The 16,779-nt window shown below is 47.4% G+C and overlaps 1 protein-coding gene and 2 non-coding genes across 4 annotated transcripts; 1 reads left to right on the forward strand and 2 right to left on the reverse strand.

Annotated features, from left to right (window-relative positions):
- Positions 1-831: 831 nt before the first annotated feature.
- TRNAV-AAC (transfer RNA valine (anticodon AAC)) lies at positions 832-904 on the reverse strand. Its single transcript has one exon. It is a non-coding gene; the product is annotated as a tRNA-Val (tRNA).
- Positions 859-15,896, forward strand: ALOX5AP (arachidonate 5-lipoxygenase activating protein). Of its 2 annotated transcripts, XM_063150482.1 has the most exons (7): positions 859-982; positions 3,941-4,009; positions 8,085-8,303; positions 11,824-11,923; positions 12,890-12,960; positions 14,291-14,372; positions 15,016-15,896. In XM_063150482.1, the coding sequence occupies exons 3-7, from the start codon at positions 8,138-8,140 to the stop codon at positions 15,176-15,178; spliced, it is 582 nt and encodes a 193-aa protein (XP_063006552.1). In that variant the 5' UTR covers positions 859-982; positions 3,941-4,009; positions 8,085-8,137; the 3' UTR covers positions 15,179-15,896. The 2 variants fall into 2 exon arrangements, with proteins under 2 accessions (XP_063006552.1, XP_063006553.1); XM_063150483.1 differs by lacking the exons at positions 859-982; positions 3,941-4,009 and adding an exon at positions 5,073-5,114.
- TRNAN-GUU (transfer RNA asparagine (anticodon GUU)) lies at positions 1,152-1,225 on the reverse strand. Its single transcript has one exon. It is a non-coding gene; the product is annotated as a tRNA-Asn (tRNA).
- Positions 15,897-16,779: the final 883 nt, after the last annotated feature.

Genomic DNA, 16,779 nt, shown 5'->3' on the forward strand with positions numbered 1-16,779 from the left:
TGTCTGTGTTCCTTTTGCAAAACTAAACAGCTGCTCTTGGTGTGAGGCCCTTGGTGCCCAGAGCAAAACACATTGCCTTTGAGCAGCTTATACTCGAAAGTGTGTGCTGTCCTTTGAAGTCCGCCAGGATTCGGTGTTGGAGTGGAAGAAAATTCCAGTCTAAGTATTGATCTAAGACAGGGTGCAGGCAGAGCAAGAGAGAAGAGAAGTTTAGTGGGATAAGAAGGCTGATGGAATTTGCAGCATTTTTAGTTTTACACTGTTGTGCACAAACACGCTGTGGTTGTTTGCGAGGGAGATGCTGAGGCTGCACAGCCCAAGAGAACACGGGGGAGCCACAGGGCTCACAAAGGAGAGGAAATGCTGGGAAAGGAGTGTAGGGAAGAAGGGGCTGGGTGTCTCCAGCTATGTTTTTGAGGAAGAGGCTGGAGAAACCCTCAGAAGAAGCTTGTCCCCCGACGTGGATCTATATTACTCTTTTTATGTAAGTTAATAGCTGATGGGCCTTCTGTAATGCCCACGGCGAGTGGTTGTAGTTTTTGTCTCAAGTTTTCTGATGTTCAGACCGTTTCAGCTGAAGCTCCTTTCCCCTCCTCTGGGCGATCTTTCCGGAAAAAACACGTTTGCTGAGGAGCTCGGGCGTGGGAATGAAGCAGAGCTTCAGCACAGGCCCCAGCCCTGCCCCTGCTCCTCCCTGGCGGTCCCCGGCAGCCCAGGAGGCCGCTCGCCCTCTCCCACGGTGGGGCGGAGGATGAGCCCCGCGGCTAAAGAGGAAACCAGGAAACACATCCGCGGTGACACGGGAAAGGAAAAAGAAAAAAAAAAAAGCTGTGTTTCCGCCCGGTTTCGAACCGGGGACCTTTCGCGTGTTAGGCGAACGTGATAACCACTACACTACGGAAACTCCCGTTAGAGCGCTGCCCTCCTGCAGTCCCACTTGACCAATCAAACGGAGCACCCGCAGCCCTGCTGTGAGCACACGGTGTGGGTGGAATTCCTCCTGGCCGAGCATGACGAGCGAGGTCCCGGAGCCAAAAGCGGGTCTCGGGCAGTTCCCGCCGCTATAAAGGCGGCGCGGGCCGGTTACAGCCGCCGCCTCTTGCGGGAGGGAAGGAAAAAAAATCACTGTGCGCCACAAAAGAACTCCGCTCCGTCCCTGGGTGGGCTCGAACCACCAACCTTTCGGTTAACAGCCGAACGCGCTAACCGATTGCGCCACAGAGACGCGCTGCAGCGGCAGCCCGCCGAGCCACGCCTGGCTCCCGCGGCGGCCGGGGCGGGCTCTGCGCTCCTTCGTGTCCTTCCTGTTCCCGCTCCTTCGGGGGCGGCCTGGGCTGGGCTTTAATCACCGGCTGTGGGGCCTGAGTGGTTTTTTAATCTGAAAAACGGCCCTTCCTTTTCTTCCCTTTTTTTTTTTTCCTCCGTGGCCTTTTCCTTTGTTTTCCTGGGAGACTGGGGAAGAGTGGACAAGCAGAAAAATGTAGTGGTTGAAGTTCTGCCTCTTGGTGGGACGGTTGCCAATGGGAGCCGGAAAGCTGCTCTCCGAGACAGCTCAGCTGGCAAGAGGAAGCTCTGACACCATGTGCCAGGGATGAGGAAGGCAAAAATTAGCATTGCCCTGTTATTAAGGTGGTCAAGGGATCCAACATCTTTCCTTCTGATAATTCCAAAAGGAGTAGTAGTGACCACAGACTTTGTGAAAAACGCCAATCACTTGTTTTTAAAATTTTTAAAGTTTAATAATAATAAAATGGTTATAAAAATAACAATATAATTAGAGTAATAATAATTTGGACAATTTGGATTAGGGCAATATGAGACAATAAAAACAAAGAGTTATGGGTGTCTGGGTACCTGTTCTGGGCAGCATAAGCCCAAAAAAGACACCCGTTAATAGAGGATTAACCCTTAAAAGCAACAGCCTGTTGCATGTTCATACACCCCATACATGACGCGTAAATTCCATTCAAACAAAGGATTCTGTCTGGTCAGTGTCAACTTCCTCTTAATCCTAATGGCATCTTCAGGGATGAGCTAGGTGGGAAGAACTTGATAAGAGAGCAATAAATTTGTTTTCTCTGAAAGATTTAGGTGTACTGTGGCTGTTATTTAGCTCTGAGTCCTTTCGTTTAAAAAAAAGTATCTTACACAGCATAGTTTCTATTTTAACATTATGTTATTATGTTAAAACTATATTTAACACATTACTTAAGAAAATTAATACAGCATAACTTTCTTATACAACATATATAATATTCATTTTAATATTTGTTAAAAGCCAATCATAAAATATGCATATTTCACAACATGAAGAACAGAAGACAAAATTAACTCCACAGTGACTTTTGATTCATAGTCCTCTGATAATTATTTGCAAGAGCCAATGGAAAGCAGGAACAGAAATGAGACAGGATGAGAGTCTTCTCAAAGCAGAGTGGAGAGAAAGACCTGTGCATCTGCTGCCCAGGCAGCCTCACCTCTCTATAAAATGAATTGAAACTAATTATTAATCAAATTGCAGCCCCCTAAAAGGTGATAAGGTGATAATGGCAGCAAACATGAGTTAAAAAAAACAAATCAGCAAGGAAGATATACCCTAGATGGATGAGGGCCAAGTCTGGGAATACTTAAGCAACCTGCATGTGCATAAATCCATTGGCCCTGGTGGGATATACCCACAGGTGCTGAGACAGATGGTAGATCCATTGCAGTTTCCATCAGCCTTGATCAGTCATGGCAATGAGGGGAAGTGCCCAAGGATGGGAATAAAGCAACATCACCCCCACCTTCCAGAAGGGCAGGAAGGATGACTGGGGGAACTACTGACTGGGGTCAGCTTCACCTCAGTGCCTGGGAAGGTGATGGATGAGCTAACCCTGGAAACCATCCTCAGGCCCATCAAAGACAGTGGTAGTGCCAACAGTTGGTCGCTATGGCTTGAACAAGGGGAAGTCACGTTAGACAGTTTGGTAAACCCCCATGGTGAAGTGATTGGCCTGGTAGAGGAGAGCAGAGCAGGGGTATTGTCTGCCTGGACTTCAGTGAGGCCTTTGACACTGTCTCCCATGAGATCCTTGCAGAGAAGCTGTTCGTGTGTGGGTTCGATAAGCAGACAGTGAGGTGGACTGAAAAGTGGCCAAACTGTTGTGTCCAGAGTATGGTGGCATGATGTAGTTGGATGCCATCAGGGATCAATATTGCACAACATTCCATTAGTGATCTGGATGATGGGCCACAGTTTAGCCTCAGCAAGTTTGCAGACAGCACCAGACCCACAGGAGTGGCAGACAGAGCAGAAGGTGATGCTGCTATCCAGAGGCACCTTGACAGGTTGTAGAAATGGGCTGATGGGAACCTCATGAAGTTCAGCAAGGAGAAGTGCAAAGTCCTGCAGCTGTAGACAAAAAAAACCATCATGCACCAGGACATGCTGGGGGTACCCATCTAGAATTCAACCTGGCAGGAAGGAATTTGGTTGTCCTGGTGGACAGCAGGTTGACCATGAGCCCGCAGTGGGCCTTTGTGGTCAAGAAGGTGAGTGGTACCCTGGGTCACATTAGACAAAGCATTGCCAGCAGGTCAAGAAAAGTGATTCTGCTTCTTTGCTCAGCTCTGGTGAGGCCAGATCTGCAATACTCTGGGTAGAGTTAATTTTCTTCCTAGCTTCTGGCATGTAGCTCTGGTTTGGACTGGTGCTGGAAGCACTGCTGATCACAAAGGGTTGTTTTTGTCACTGCTGAGCAGGACTTATGCAAAGTCTAGGCCTTTTCTGTGTCTCACATCACCCTACCAGTGAGTTGAGAGGGGACAGAGAGGGGACATCTGACCCCAGCAGATCCAAGGATTATCCCGTAACATATGGAACTATGCTTTGCATATAAAGCTGGTGGAAGAAGGAGAAAGGAGAGAACATTTGGAGTGATGGCATTGTCTCCCACAGTAACCATTATGTGTGATGGAACCTGGCTTTCCTGGAAATGGCTGAACACTTGCCTGCCTGTGGGAAGAGGTGAATGCATTTATTGTTTTTATTTGCCTGCATGTGTGGAATTTCCTAACCCTTTCCTCACTTTTATCCTCCTGATTCTCTCCCCCATCTCACTGGTGGGGAGTGAGGGAGTGGCTGTGTGGGGCTAAGTTGTGGCTGGGGTTGAACCGTGACAAAGGGACAAAGAGGGTGAGGAGGGGGAGGCTGTGCCAAGGGACCTGAAGGGACTACTGCTTCTGTCTTCCAGCTCTGTTTTGAGCTGAATTTGTACCAAAGGAATATGAAAACAGTGAGTGAAAGGAGGAAGCCTGTGAAATGTGGAGAAGGAGGGGTTTTTGAGGCGGTGCTCTGTCGGCTCATTCTCTTGGCTATGCAGAATGAAGGCAGCATTTTAAAACCTGCAGCATTGCCCTTTTCTTTGTGCTGCACTTCACAGTTCCAGCTCTGTTCATGCTCTCTGCTGGGGTTTTGTCAGGTTCAGCGAGGATGGGATGCTGAGGCAGGCAGGGAGTCACCCACACGTGTGCCTGTGCGCTACAGCTGATGGGGCTGCGGCGCTTTACCTTTGCAAAGCACACTGCTCGTATTAACCAGACAGTCCAAGGGGCTTGTGTCCCCTTGCATTTGTGACAAAGCATGACAGCTGAGTGTCACCTGCCTTTCATATGTGGGAGCTTCACACGAGCAGCCTTTATTTTATCAAGAGGCACACTTTCATTGGACTCCTTTCTCCTGAGCTCTGATCAGAGTGCATGAGAGGAGAGATGAGCATCCCCAGAGGTATTTATAGATCTGCGTTCCCACTCCTTTCCTCTTCACCATGAAAGCAATTCTACAAAGGGATTATTTTGACTGGCTGTTCAAGATTCCAGGGGAGGAGATTAATGTGCAGGAAGCCTTGCAGTGCAACTGGAAAAGCTTGCTGGCTTTGCACATTTTCGTGAGCTTCATGGCTCACTGTGTCAAGGTTATCTTCCTTGGACAGGATGATGTGGATGTCAAAGAGCCATGCAGCAAGCAAAAGGGCTGGGATCTGACAGTAGCTGCTGAAGTGCTGAATTGCCTGTGCCCGAAGAAGTCTGACCACAGCTGGGGGTTACAGAAGGGGCAGGCACAGTTCCCCAAGGTGTGTATCCCTCCCCTCATACCCCCTTTTCATTTTTTTTTTTTTGTCCACTCAGGAGAATCCCTTATTTCAAACAGCCAAGTGAGATATGATGGAGGTGTTTTGCACTGCTGTTTCTTCCAGGTGAATGGGATTTTCCAGTGGTGCCAACTTTGTCTTATCCAGACACTGATCCTGTGTGTGTTTAGGTCTCAGGGAGAGGGAACAATGTAGATATGGAAAAAGCTGCTGCAGAGTCATTTTAGCTCTCCCTTGCCAAGGCAATTCCTCAAATTGCAAAAATATTGCCAGAATCTCCTTCTACCTTTCAGCTATTACAGTGCCAAGGGGTATGGAAGGTAATATTCCTTCCCACAAGAGGTTTCTGCTCAGTCTGGCTACACAACAGTGTTGCCTTGCCATGGTAAAGGGAATTATTCTTCAATGTCTCACATACCATCCTAATTTCCTTGTTTTTCCTCAAGCAGAGCCCTCAGAGTGATGCTGACTTAAAAAACCAAACAAACAACAAAAACCAAACAAAACAAAACCCTGCAGTTCCTTTCTTAAGGCAGCCATACCAAAGTGGTTCTTGCTGGCAAAGCTTTTTTCTCCTTGCACACCAAGAAATCATTTTAACAAGCCCTGGAGTTGATGTTATGGGGTTTTTTTTTACTGCAGGGAGGAGTGTGAAACCCTGCTTTCCTCCACACATACATGTGGGATGGCTTTGGAGCAAACCTGGGTGAGAGGAGGGAACAGGCTGGGTTTCCAGAAAAGCTCTGGCGATGTCAAGTGCCAAAATGCCAAAGCAGTTCCAGGGGACAGGGGGAAATCAGAAGGGCGGAGCAGAAGAGCAAAGTGGGGATGAGTCTGTGCTGAGAGGCACTGAGCAGCAGCAAAGCAAAGAGCTGCAAAACAAAGAGCAGGACAAGGAGAAAGCAAAGGCATCAGCAGCTCATCTCTCACGATGTGGCCAGCGCACAGGGATGGGAGCTTGGGTCAGCCAGCTGGAAAGCCTGCTGGCACAAACTCCTGGTGTCTTGTGGGGTTTTTTGCATTATGGCAACTTCACACCTCAGCAGCCTGGTTCCTACCCTCTTTTATACAAGAGTTCTGCTGAGTAGAAGTCACCTCTGGGAAGCCTTTGATAGCAGGGAAGTGTGTGTGTTTCCTTGGCAAGGTGGAGCAGGCTCATGTGCTTGTACTGCCACTTGTAAATCAAAAGCAAGCTGCAGGCTGCCTGCTAGGTTTGCACCAGCACAAAACAGGTAGCAGAAGGAGAATGCCTGCTGCAGAAGGATGAGTGGGAATCCTCCTGCCACAGATGCCCTGAGGACCTGTGCTGTCCCCTTTGCCCTCTCCTGTCAGCAGCTCCCCCTGCTTGCCCATGCCCATGCACAGCTCCTCTCTTTACAGTCGTAACACTCATCTCTGCTTAGGCAATATTCTTCTTTTGACTTCATTCCATCATGGCTTTTAGGTGATGGGTTCTTCTTCTCAGAGCACTAGTAGATGCTTAACATTAAATACCATCCCTAAATACCAGCTACAATCCTGTGCTCCATAGACCACAAAACATAAACATTGATGTTCAAGTAGGAAAAGATCATATTCTGGGGAAAAGAGAGCTTTAGCCTGAATAAAAGCATTCACAAAGAGCTGTTGTCATTCTCTTTATGTTCTTGGATTTGGGCTTTTTCCTAAAGCAAATCTGGCAAAAGTTAAAAATCTGAAGAAAAAAATCACAGGCTGAATCTAAACCTTGATATTCTTTATGGTCTTGCTTCTCACACAGCTGTATCTGTATGGACTCTAGGGGAGGCATCCCAGAAAGACAGCCTTTTCCTATGCTGATAACTATGTCACAGCTCACAGTTAATCACCTACCTCTGCCAGTTCATTTCTGTGTATTTGTTTATACCCAAAGTATATGAGTGTTTTCCATATGTAAGACTATGGATGATAAAAATTTGCATGATAGAGAGACTGAGTAAAAACACCATTGTAAGTAAATGTGTCCCCATTGAAAAAGATAAGTAATGCAGGTTGGCTCCTGCTGGAACTCCTGCCTGGCTGTGTCCCACCCAGAGTGAGGTCTGATTTGCCTGTGACAGTAACTGGTGAGTAATCTCTCCCTGCCCTTATCTCAACCCCTTAGCCTTTTGTTGCATTTTCTCTTCCCTGTCCAGCTGAGGAGGGAAGATATAGAGTGGCTTGGGTGGGCACCTGATGTTCAGCCAAGGTCAGCCCACCCCTCTGTCCAGCACTGCAGCCTGTGCTTCTGTGCCAGCTTCATGGAGGGGTTGGATCTGGGCTGTGAACATGCTGCAGCAGTTGTACTCAGGTATACTGGGCTTCAAGCACTAAAATTGGAGCACAGCTGTGAAGTCTGAGCCTGTAAAACACTGAATACTTGTAGCTGTCACTGTCTTCCAAGGAGTTATTCGTAGGGGGCAGGATGCAGGATCCATGCCTGGTAACAAAAGACATATTTCTGTGCTCAGCAGCAATGCTCACAGCACTGCTGTACTGCCCATTCCAAAATGCCAGGCAGTTCAGGAGCTCTGGCTTGTGATGTGCAGGCCTGGGGTCTCCTCACTGGTGAGACTTACGGAGATATGACCAGGGAGAGCATCTGCATGATGATGGGGACTGATGGAGATGTGACCAGGGAGAGTATCTGTATGAGAGCAGCACCATTGCTGAGACTTGTCCACATTATTTCTCCTCCCAGCTGCTTGTGGAGTGTCCGGGCACTTGCTGTCAATGCCGTGGTAGCCTGACTGGTTTCTTCCAGCCTTCTGCTGTTCCACACAGCCAGCCAAATGCTCAGACATGCTTTAGATATCCAGGTTTTGCTTGTGTGTAGGAAGGGCAATAGGTATCTTTCCACATTATGTATCATCTTAGATCACAGACGTGTAATCTCTTTCCCTGGGCTTCATCTGTACAAGTGAGTGAGTGAGCCTGCGGTTGTTGGTCTGACAGGCACCAGAGCAGAGGGTGTTGCCACTCTCCTGTGAAACCATAGGAAGTGTTTCATGATTCAAGATAAGACCTTCACTTCCTCGTTCTGTGCTCGTACCACTGAGCTGCCACCAAGGCTGCACCATCCACCCCGAGAGCCCTCTCACGAAATGGACCAGGAGACCCTGGGAAGCATTGTCCTGCTTGTCATCGTCACCCTGATCAGTGTCGTCCAGAATGGTAAGACAAAAATGAACTTTTTTTTAAGGGATAGAAGGGAGCTGAGGAAAGTTCAGGATGATGTATGCTGAGCTGATCTTTGGATTGAAAATATTTAGTTATAAGTGCATGCATGCTTAGGCATGGCTTTGGCTTTAGAAACAGCCATCTAGGCATGGAATTTTGTATGACATTGTGGCAGTATCCTGACAGTCACATCTTACTCTCTGACATTCTGGAGTGAGTTTTCAGCTAATGTAAGGACTAATATGCGAGGATACCCTGTGGCAATATGCATTTTGATTTGATTATTAAGACCTCCTTTTCTGACCTAGGTCCCTGCTATGGTCAGGCAGAACTGCATTCAAGCTGGAGCCATGCTGCCATGGGCAGGGATGGAGTCCCTGCGGGTGGCAAGGGGAGCTGGGTGAAGGGAACAGAATTGGAGGAGTCTGTGTGGGCTATTTGTGGGCAGGCAGCTCTCCTGCTTTCCTGCATCTCCAAGTCCTGCAGTATAACTAATCTCAATTTACTGTGGTCCCAAGAACACTGTACATTTCCTTGAGATGGTGAAGTTTCCTTGCATAGACCCTTGTATAGTCTTCAAGATTTTTTAAATAAAACAAGTATCTCTCCTGTGCAAATTTGATTTTAACTTCTTCGTCCTCTCTTACAAATACTTTTTTTAGCAGGAAATTCTGCCCAGAATTTAAAGAAAGGATTGAGTTTTGCCTCAGCAGCAATATGTTTGCCCAGGTTCAAAGAGATTCAGCAGTGGGCTGGGCAGCTGGTGAAAATTCCAGAAATCTGTAGTGAAGGCTTCTTATTACAAATAGGAGATTCCCACTGAACACAAAGTCCTAGGAAATTAACTATTATTCTATTCTTGGGCTGCTGCAGAGAGGGGGAAGTAGTGGGATCCTAGCTGCCAAGGAGCAAAAAAAAAAGTAGATGCAGACTGCTTTAGTTTCAACATAGGCAGTAAATGCCACATCATTTAACCCAAGGCTATTCTCTGGAAAATGAACAATGTGTGACATCACCAGAATATGGCACATTAAGACCAGAGCACATACCGTAATTAAGAAAATGTGACAAATATACATTTCTTGCTATGTAATCATATGACTTTATAGACAGGTTTTTTTCTCTCACTCGGACATGTCAGACTTCCATCCATGTGCTTTTATCTGTCTGTGAGATTATGGACCCAACTGCTAAAAAGGGGAAGTAGGATGCTTGGCAGAGTCTGCCAAGCACGTGAGGCAGACAGCCCTAAACCAGGATTTCAAGCTTTGCGTCATCCAGTTTCCTCTTCCCAAGATTTCTTTCTAGAAAGACCAGACCTGATATGCAGTCTTGCAGTGTGTTATGCTTCACATTGCAATTATAAAAGCAGTAGAAATGTTTGTCAAGGGGTATCAGGAATGTTGAACTCTTGCTGTGGCTGTCATTCAGCAAAGCTCTTGGGCCTCTGCTTGACTGTCTCTGAGCGCATGAAGTCAGTACCACGTAAATTTGTGATTAAATACTTCTCTGCAAAGGGTGCAGGACTAGAAAACATGTTGAATGCTGCTGTTCCTGAAGATGGAGGTGGGCTGTGGTGCTGCCCCAGTCTGGTGTCCATTTACTGTCATTTTGTTAATGATGTAATCTTTACATCCTACAGAATGACTCAGGTGGCCGCATACCACTGAGTGACGCACGCAGCCTAAAGTTTTGCTCTTTTACCGGAGATATGTTGCAATCCAGCATCTTTCAGGGCAAATTAGGGGTCATTGATGAGCAGATCAGGACAGAGAAAGCAGAGTGGAGAGAAATAAGGGGCATATTTGCAAGCACTGGCTATATGGGATCATCAGCTCCCAGTTTCTGTTTGCATGGACTTGTGAAACAACCAGGCTTACATTGAACTCTTGCACATTACCTTGATCAGAGTGGGACTGCCACTGTTCAGCCTCTGGGCAGTCTGTGGAACCTTGGAGCCTCAGGGAATTATCTCCTGGGATAACTGAGGTGAATTAAACTTCTCCACTCCAGCCTTGCTCTGCTCACTCCCCTCATGATGGTTTGTGAAAGCACCCTCTTGCCTCCCAGCATAGTGGAACTTCTCTGCAGCAGCAAGCTGATATTTGGGAAGTGGCAGGACCTGCAGCAGTGGAGAGGGAGATAAATAGCTTACTTGGCTTTCTCAGAAAAAAGAAAGCCAAGTATGTGGTATTTTCTAGAGACTTTCAAGCATGATAAAAGAAAGGGAAGAGGTGTGCTACCAGTGAGTCCATGGGGTTGCAGACCTGCAGGAAGTCCATTGCTGCAGCTCAGTACTGGACAAAAAAGTGCTGATCAACTCTGTCCTCTTCAATTAGGTCCTCTTAGTGACTGTAGGCAGGGTAACCTCTTGCCAGAGGCTGTGCTGGTGTGCAGATGGAGATGTTGAGAACTCTGTGCCACCGGATGATGTCTGGTCTGGGTCCCCCAGGAGCCAGTGCTGGTGGCTGTGAGAGGATCTGCAGCCTGGCTCAGAGTAGGGGTGCTGGCTTAAAGCACTGTGGGTTTTTCTGCAGAAGGGCTGTATGTACCTAGGGGATCCCACAACACTGGGAACTGAAAAACCCAGTCATTTTTGTTAAAGACTGTGGAAGTACAAAGGACCTATTTACAGCATCGATGAAGGGGGAAAAAAGAGGCAACTCTTCAGATTGCAGGGATGAAATCCTGCAGCTTATCTAGCTAAATTTTTATTGCTATAATAATGTATTTCCTGATGGGCTATCTTTCATGTGTATATATTAGGTTAATATTCCAAGCCATAGAGTGATTTGGAAGCACTTGAGATGGGGTGCACGACAGCAGAAAGCTTGCAGCTTGTAGCCTGCCAGAGCTCTCTCTGGTGTACTTAGACATATGATTGATGGTCTCTGGTTTAGTGTCATCAGATAAAACGTGTTTGTCAAGAGCATGATGCATTATCTTGAGGTGCTGCATTTTTGCAGCAGCTAACATTCTGACACAACTCTGTTGCCTAAAAGGAGGATACACAGAAATCAGCCATTAAGACCAGGCTTTCTTTGGGCCTTTCTGGGAAAAGAACCAGTCCTGAAGGATGTCCTTGGTTTGGCAAATGGGTTTCACTAAAAGAGAATAGACTCCCTTGTCTCCCTACTCTGTTGGAGAGCAAGATTTGGGGTTGGCAGCTCTGATGGAAAGCTCTTTTCCCACTGGGAGCTCAAAGGGCTGGGTCAGGGCAGTGCTTCTGCAGCAGAGATGCAGAGACTGCCCAAAGTGTAAAGCTGGGATGAGGGAGGGATTGGAAGTGAGAGCCTGTTACCCGTGACATACAGACATGTGGGGATGCACGGAGGGTTTGGTTAAACCTGGGTGACAGAGCGAGCACACTGGCCACATCCTGCACCCTCATGCACCTGTGTCTTTGTCTTCTCCTGCCATCTGTCCATGGGAACAGAGCTGAGCCCACAATGCCCAGCTTCTGCAATATCTTCAGGTGACATCTCAGACTGAATACTCTGTGGTTTTTTGACAGCTTTTTTTGCAAACAAAGTGGAGCATGAAAGCAGACACTGCAATGGGAAGGTGTTGCAGCGGCAGGGATCCTCCTCCTTCGACCGTGTCTACACTGCCAAGTGAGTAGACAAGAACTGAGGAGTCGGTGTGGGCAGAGTGGGGTTCATTATGCTGTGCATTAAAATTAAATCCAAACCCTTTTGGGGGCCAGGGGTGGATTCCAGATTGACTCAGATGAGAGCTTTATACTTAATCCCTAGCTGTGCTCAGTGTTCAGACATGAGGTTTTTGGATATATTTGCTGGCTGAATCCAGCAACCTTCTTGCCACCATGTGCTGCATGTATATAGGTTTTGCAGCCATCACAAGTATTGTGTCCCTTCATTTGGGAACCAGTTCACTCTTCCCTGGCACAGCCAGGGTGTCAAGGGCTCAAAAGGAAAGGGCCAGCAGAGACATCAGCCTGCTGAGGAGCAGGTAGGTGGCAGAGCTGACACAAATCCCTTCGTCTCTGGCACCTCCCTTGGCACACAGCTCTCCACTTCTCTTCTCCTTGGCCACATGGAATCACTCTCAACTTCTTCACTTCTCCCCCTCAGAAAGCATTCACAGCTGAAGGAGGCAGCTGGACACCATTCCTGTTCCCCTGCAAAGACACATGTTAACTCTGTGAGACACTCTTAGTTGTGATGCACTTCTACATTTGTTGGTTTCATCCTATAGCTTCATTAGTATGACTCAGTTAAAAGGACTTTAGTCCAGTAAAGTTCACAGCATCTATCATGATCAAACAGGTTAGGGGGAAAGTGGCTTTCACAGGTGCCAGGCATGCACAGGATGGTTTGTTTTCCTCATCAGGCAGCACAAAGGCATCCATTATCTGAGTGAGAAAACAGGGAAGCAGACCTGGGTGAGGAGCCCAGCCCTTGGCAGTCAGGGGCCTCCTACTGCTCTGTGGTAACAGCCTGCTCTCAAGAGCCCTAGTGCAGCCCAAATTCACCTGCCACCAGTCGCTTCTGGTGAAACATACTGATTTTTTTGTATTTGCCTGTGCTCTGATTTCTCTCCTGTAAATTCCATTCCAGTCAGAACTGTGGACACGCATACCCTACGTTCCTCGCTGTGCTTTGGTGTGCTGGCCTTCTCTGCAGCCAAGGTAACACTCTTATTTGTTTGTTTGTTTTCTTTTCCTCCTTCAACCTGGCACCACATACAGCAGAGGATGGTGAGCACTGTGGAAGTTACACTTTCAGGAATCAAGCCTCCTGCAGCAGGGGAGCCTCTCTTACCCCCCTGTCCTGGAGCTAAGCATGCTGCTGGAGGAGCAGCACACTCATGGCATGGCTTGGCTTATGTCAACAGATGTGTTCCCAGACCTAATTCAAGGTAGTCCAGGCCAGGGACATTTCCCATACTGGCACTATGGATGAGTTCCCTTTGTTTTGGGTAGAGGGTTCAGTACTTGGTTGCTGGATTATTGCCACATTATTTCATCTAGGGACAGAAAATGAGCTCAATTTATTAAATTGCCAGACCTGCCACCTCTCCCCTGTGCTGAGGGCCACGTGGGACTATTGACCTGCATTTCTAATTGTTATCCCCTCCAATGCAATGTCAGTTTATATAAAATGGAGATGCGTGCTTACCTGGGGTACATGTGTATTCTTTCTGGAAAAAAACCTGAGTTTCTTAACCAGGAGAAGAAGTGGGGTGGGAAAGCCTAGAATTATGGGGGAAAGGTCCTTTTTTAATGCTCAAAAGTTAGCATTGGACCATAATGTATCCTCTACCTGCTCCTAGTGAAGTACATCTACCAACGGCCTTCTGTTTCTGGTGAGAACAGTGCCTGAGTTGGGGCTCTCTTTCCTGAGCCTGGTGCAGCCCATACTGGGTTTCACAAAATCATAGAATGGTTTGGGTTGGAAAAGATCTCAAAGATCGTCTTTTTACAGCTCCCTTGCCCCGGGCAGGATCACCTTCCACTAGACCAGGTAGTTCAAAGCTCCTTCCTGCCTGGCCTTAAACACTTCCAGGGATGGGGCATCCCCAACTTCTCTGGGAAACTTGTGCCAGTGCCTCATCACTCTCACAATTAAGAACTTTTTCCTTTTATATAATCTAAACCTGCTTTCTTTCAGGTTAAAGCCATTTCCCCTTTTCCTGTGAGTTCATGTCCTTGTGAAAAGTCCCTCTCTAGCTTTCTTGTAGGCTCCCTTTAGGTACTGGAAGGATGGTGGTGAGTGTGTGCTCTGCAGTGGGCACAGCTGTGTGCAGGATGACACCCACAAAGTTTTCAGAAAAGCTGGAGTGAAGGCAAGGCAAGTGCTGTTTCCCATGCAGAGGTCTCTATCCCAGTTCCAGTGCTTGTCCTATCACCCAAGACTGCAGATTCCTGTTTCCATTCCAGCCCTGCCAGCAGATGGGGACAGTGCGTATTGTGAGAGCTGGGCTGGTGTTGTTAATGCCTTGTTTTGTCCCTTGCCCAGCTCCTGCTGCCTTTGCGGGCCTGATGTACCTGTTTGTGAGGCAGAAGTACTTTGTGGGCTACCTCGGGGAGAGAACTCAGAGGTAAGGACTTGCAGAGCCTCTTTAAAAAAAATCTAGGATGTGATAGCAGCACAGCTGGATGCTGCACTTCCACAGGCAGAGCCACTGGCTTCTGGTGCTGCCTGCAAGAGCTGCTGGTATTGGGTAGTGCAGGAAAGCCCCTCTCTTTTGGATGAATGAGGGTTGCTGTGGGAGATGTTGGATATGCAGCAGCACTGGGGTCAGGGGCCTGCAGCTCCTGCTCACAGGATTCTCTGGAAACACAGGTTTGCATGTTGGTGCCACTATTTGCACAAGATTGCCTTTTCATATTAATATATATATTTTATTTATATTAATAAAGCAAATTACACACATGTGAAACAGAGTTGCACCACAGCCTGTAATGGATAAGAGCACATTCCAGTACCTCCAAACAGACACTTTTGTAATCAGCAGCCTGCACTGAAAACAGAAGGCCAAATCCAGATCCAAATGGATCCTGAAAATTACATTTAAGTCCTCTCAACTGCCTGGGAATGAAAGACAGAAAAGAAATTTTTCCCCACTCTCTCAGCCCCTGAGGTCTTTCAGCTGGTCTCACCAATAGAGTCTGAAGTCTGAGGGTTCTCATGTGAGATGATGCACAATAACAAATTGCTTTCCCCCATTTCTGTCTCCTCAGCACTCCCGGTTACCTGTTTGGAAAGCGCATCATTTTGTTCCTGTTCCTCATGTCTGTGGCTGGAATACTCAACTACTATCTTGTCTTCTTTTTCGGAAGTGACTTTGAAATACACATTAAGACGATAACCAGCGCGATCTCTCCATTGCTGCTCATACCCTAACTCCCCAGAGCACTGAGGGGGTCAGCACGCTTCCTATATTGATGCCCAAAAGCTGCTATAATTCAACTGTTTAAGAAATGAACCCATAACCCAGTGAGATTTCTGTAAATCTCATGCTTGACAAGCTCTGTAGTTTGATTTAGCCTTGCTTTTTTTTCTTCGGCAAAAAGATTTATCATGAGCACTTGGCACGCCCAAGGAATGGTAACAACTTTTCAGTTAATTCTTTAGAATTTTTTCCCTAAAGGGCATCTTGTAAGCTGCCTGCATGACTGGAAGGGACATTGTATGCTTGCTTCATAACTGTGTCGTGCTTAGCTTTTGTCCCAAACCCCAGGATCCTCCCAGCGTCGTTCGTGTCTGGTGGCTCCCCCAGTCACCCTCAGATGCAAGAACAGCCTTTCACCAGCATTCCCCACGGCCCTGCCCACACAAAGGCATGGACCAGCCTCTTCACCTACCCTTTCCCTCCGACTTGTTGATGACCAAGCTCTTGCTGGTGCAGGAGGGTGGCAAATTGGCCCCTTTCTGGTCTTGTTGATAAATAAATATTCATGTGTGTAACACTCACCACGCTGATCTCATTTACACTTCAGCCTCTTTGTTCTCCCAGAACTGGGAAAAGGAGTGGTGTGTAAATGAGGAGCTGGTGTATCACCGGTGGGGTTGGGTTTGTTTTGATTTGCTTTGTTTAATAAAACAGTCTAAAGCAATGAAATGTGTCTGCTGCTGTCTTTGCCTGGTGCGCAATCCCAGCGCTCCGTGGCTCAGCATCCAGCCAGAGAGTGGAGCCAGGGCAGGGGCACTGGGCTCTTTGTGTGAGCTGCTGATCGCCCCGAGAGGACCGAGCTGAACAAGTCCCCCTCTATGAGCACGGTCTGTGCTCTGCTCCCAGCTCTGACCGTGTGCCCCACAGGTCCACGCTGAGGAAGAGAGCTTTGATTAGTGGTGCAGATCAAGGAAGGCAAACAGGTCTGTGCAATCTTTTTAAACATTGCTACCCTCCGAGTGCTTAAGTGCTTAAGCCTGTCTGATTGCTGCATGCAGGAAGGATAAAGCTGTATTTTATGACTCCTTCGGGAGGGAATGAGACTCCTCGCTATGTGAGAAGAGAGTTAGCAGAGCTGTTCACAAAAGAAGGTGCAGAAAGCCATCTGCCTTGGTACTACACCAGGCTGGAGGGTTTTGGTGCTGTCTCATGGGGCAAAGGTGCTTGTGCATGGTTGATCTCCTCGACATCTTTTCTTTTTTTTTTTTCCTTTTATTTTTTTTTTGTGTTATACAGGAATCTTAGATGCGAAAGATTAGTAACAGACACATTTATCGCATGATGATTATAAATGTTCTCACTGGTTAGAATAGGTAATTAAAACTATTTAATCTAGCCTTCCAACCTATGGCTGCTGAGACACCTTATTCCCAGGCAGGACACTCATGTTTGTTTCCTCCCATCCTTCTCATGACACATTCCAAATACTCCTCACATCATGCTATTCTGCTGTAGCTCTCTTCAGAGCTGATGCCAGCTGCCTATCCGTGCTGGAAACGCTCTACCCTTCTGCCCCATGGCGTCAACCCCTCAAGGGATGGCAGCACCTCAG

The sequence above is a fragment of the Melospiza melodia genome, chromosome 2 (genome assembly GCF_035770615.1).
Source record: "Melospiza melodia melodia isolate bMelMel2 chromosome 2, bMelMel2.pri, whole genome shotgun sequence".
NCBI lineage: Eukaryota > Metazoa > Chordata > Aves > Passeriformes > Passerellidae > Melospiza > Melospiza melodia.

What these genes read in the sequence shown, in the direction of transcription:
- ALOX5AP (XM_063150482.1), top strand. Translation starts at nt 8,138, where the DNA reads ATGATTCAAGATAAGACCTTCACTTCCTCGTTCTGTGCTCGTACCACT. An exon ending in GACCGTGTCTACACTGCCAA is followed by an intron (nt 11,924 to 12,889) that starts GTGAGTAGACAA and finishes ATTCCATTCCAG; the next exon opens with TCAGAACTGTGGACACGCAT. An exon ending in CTCGGGGAGAGAACTCAGAG is followed by an intron (nt 14,373 to 15,015) that starts GTAAGGACTTGC and finishes CTGTCTCCTCAG; the next exon opens with CACTCCCGGTTACCTGTTTG.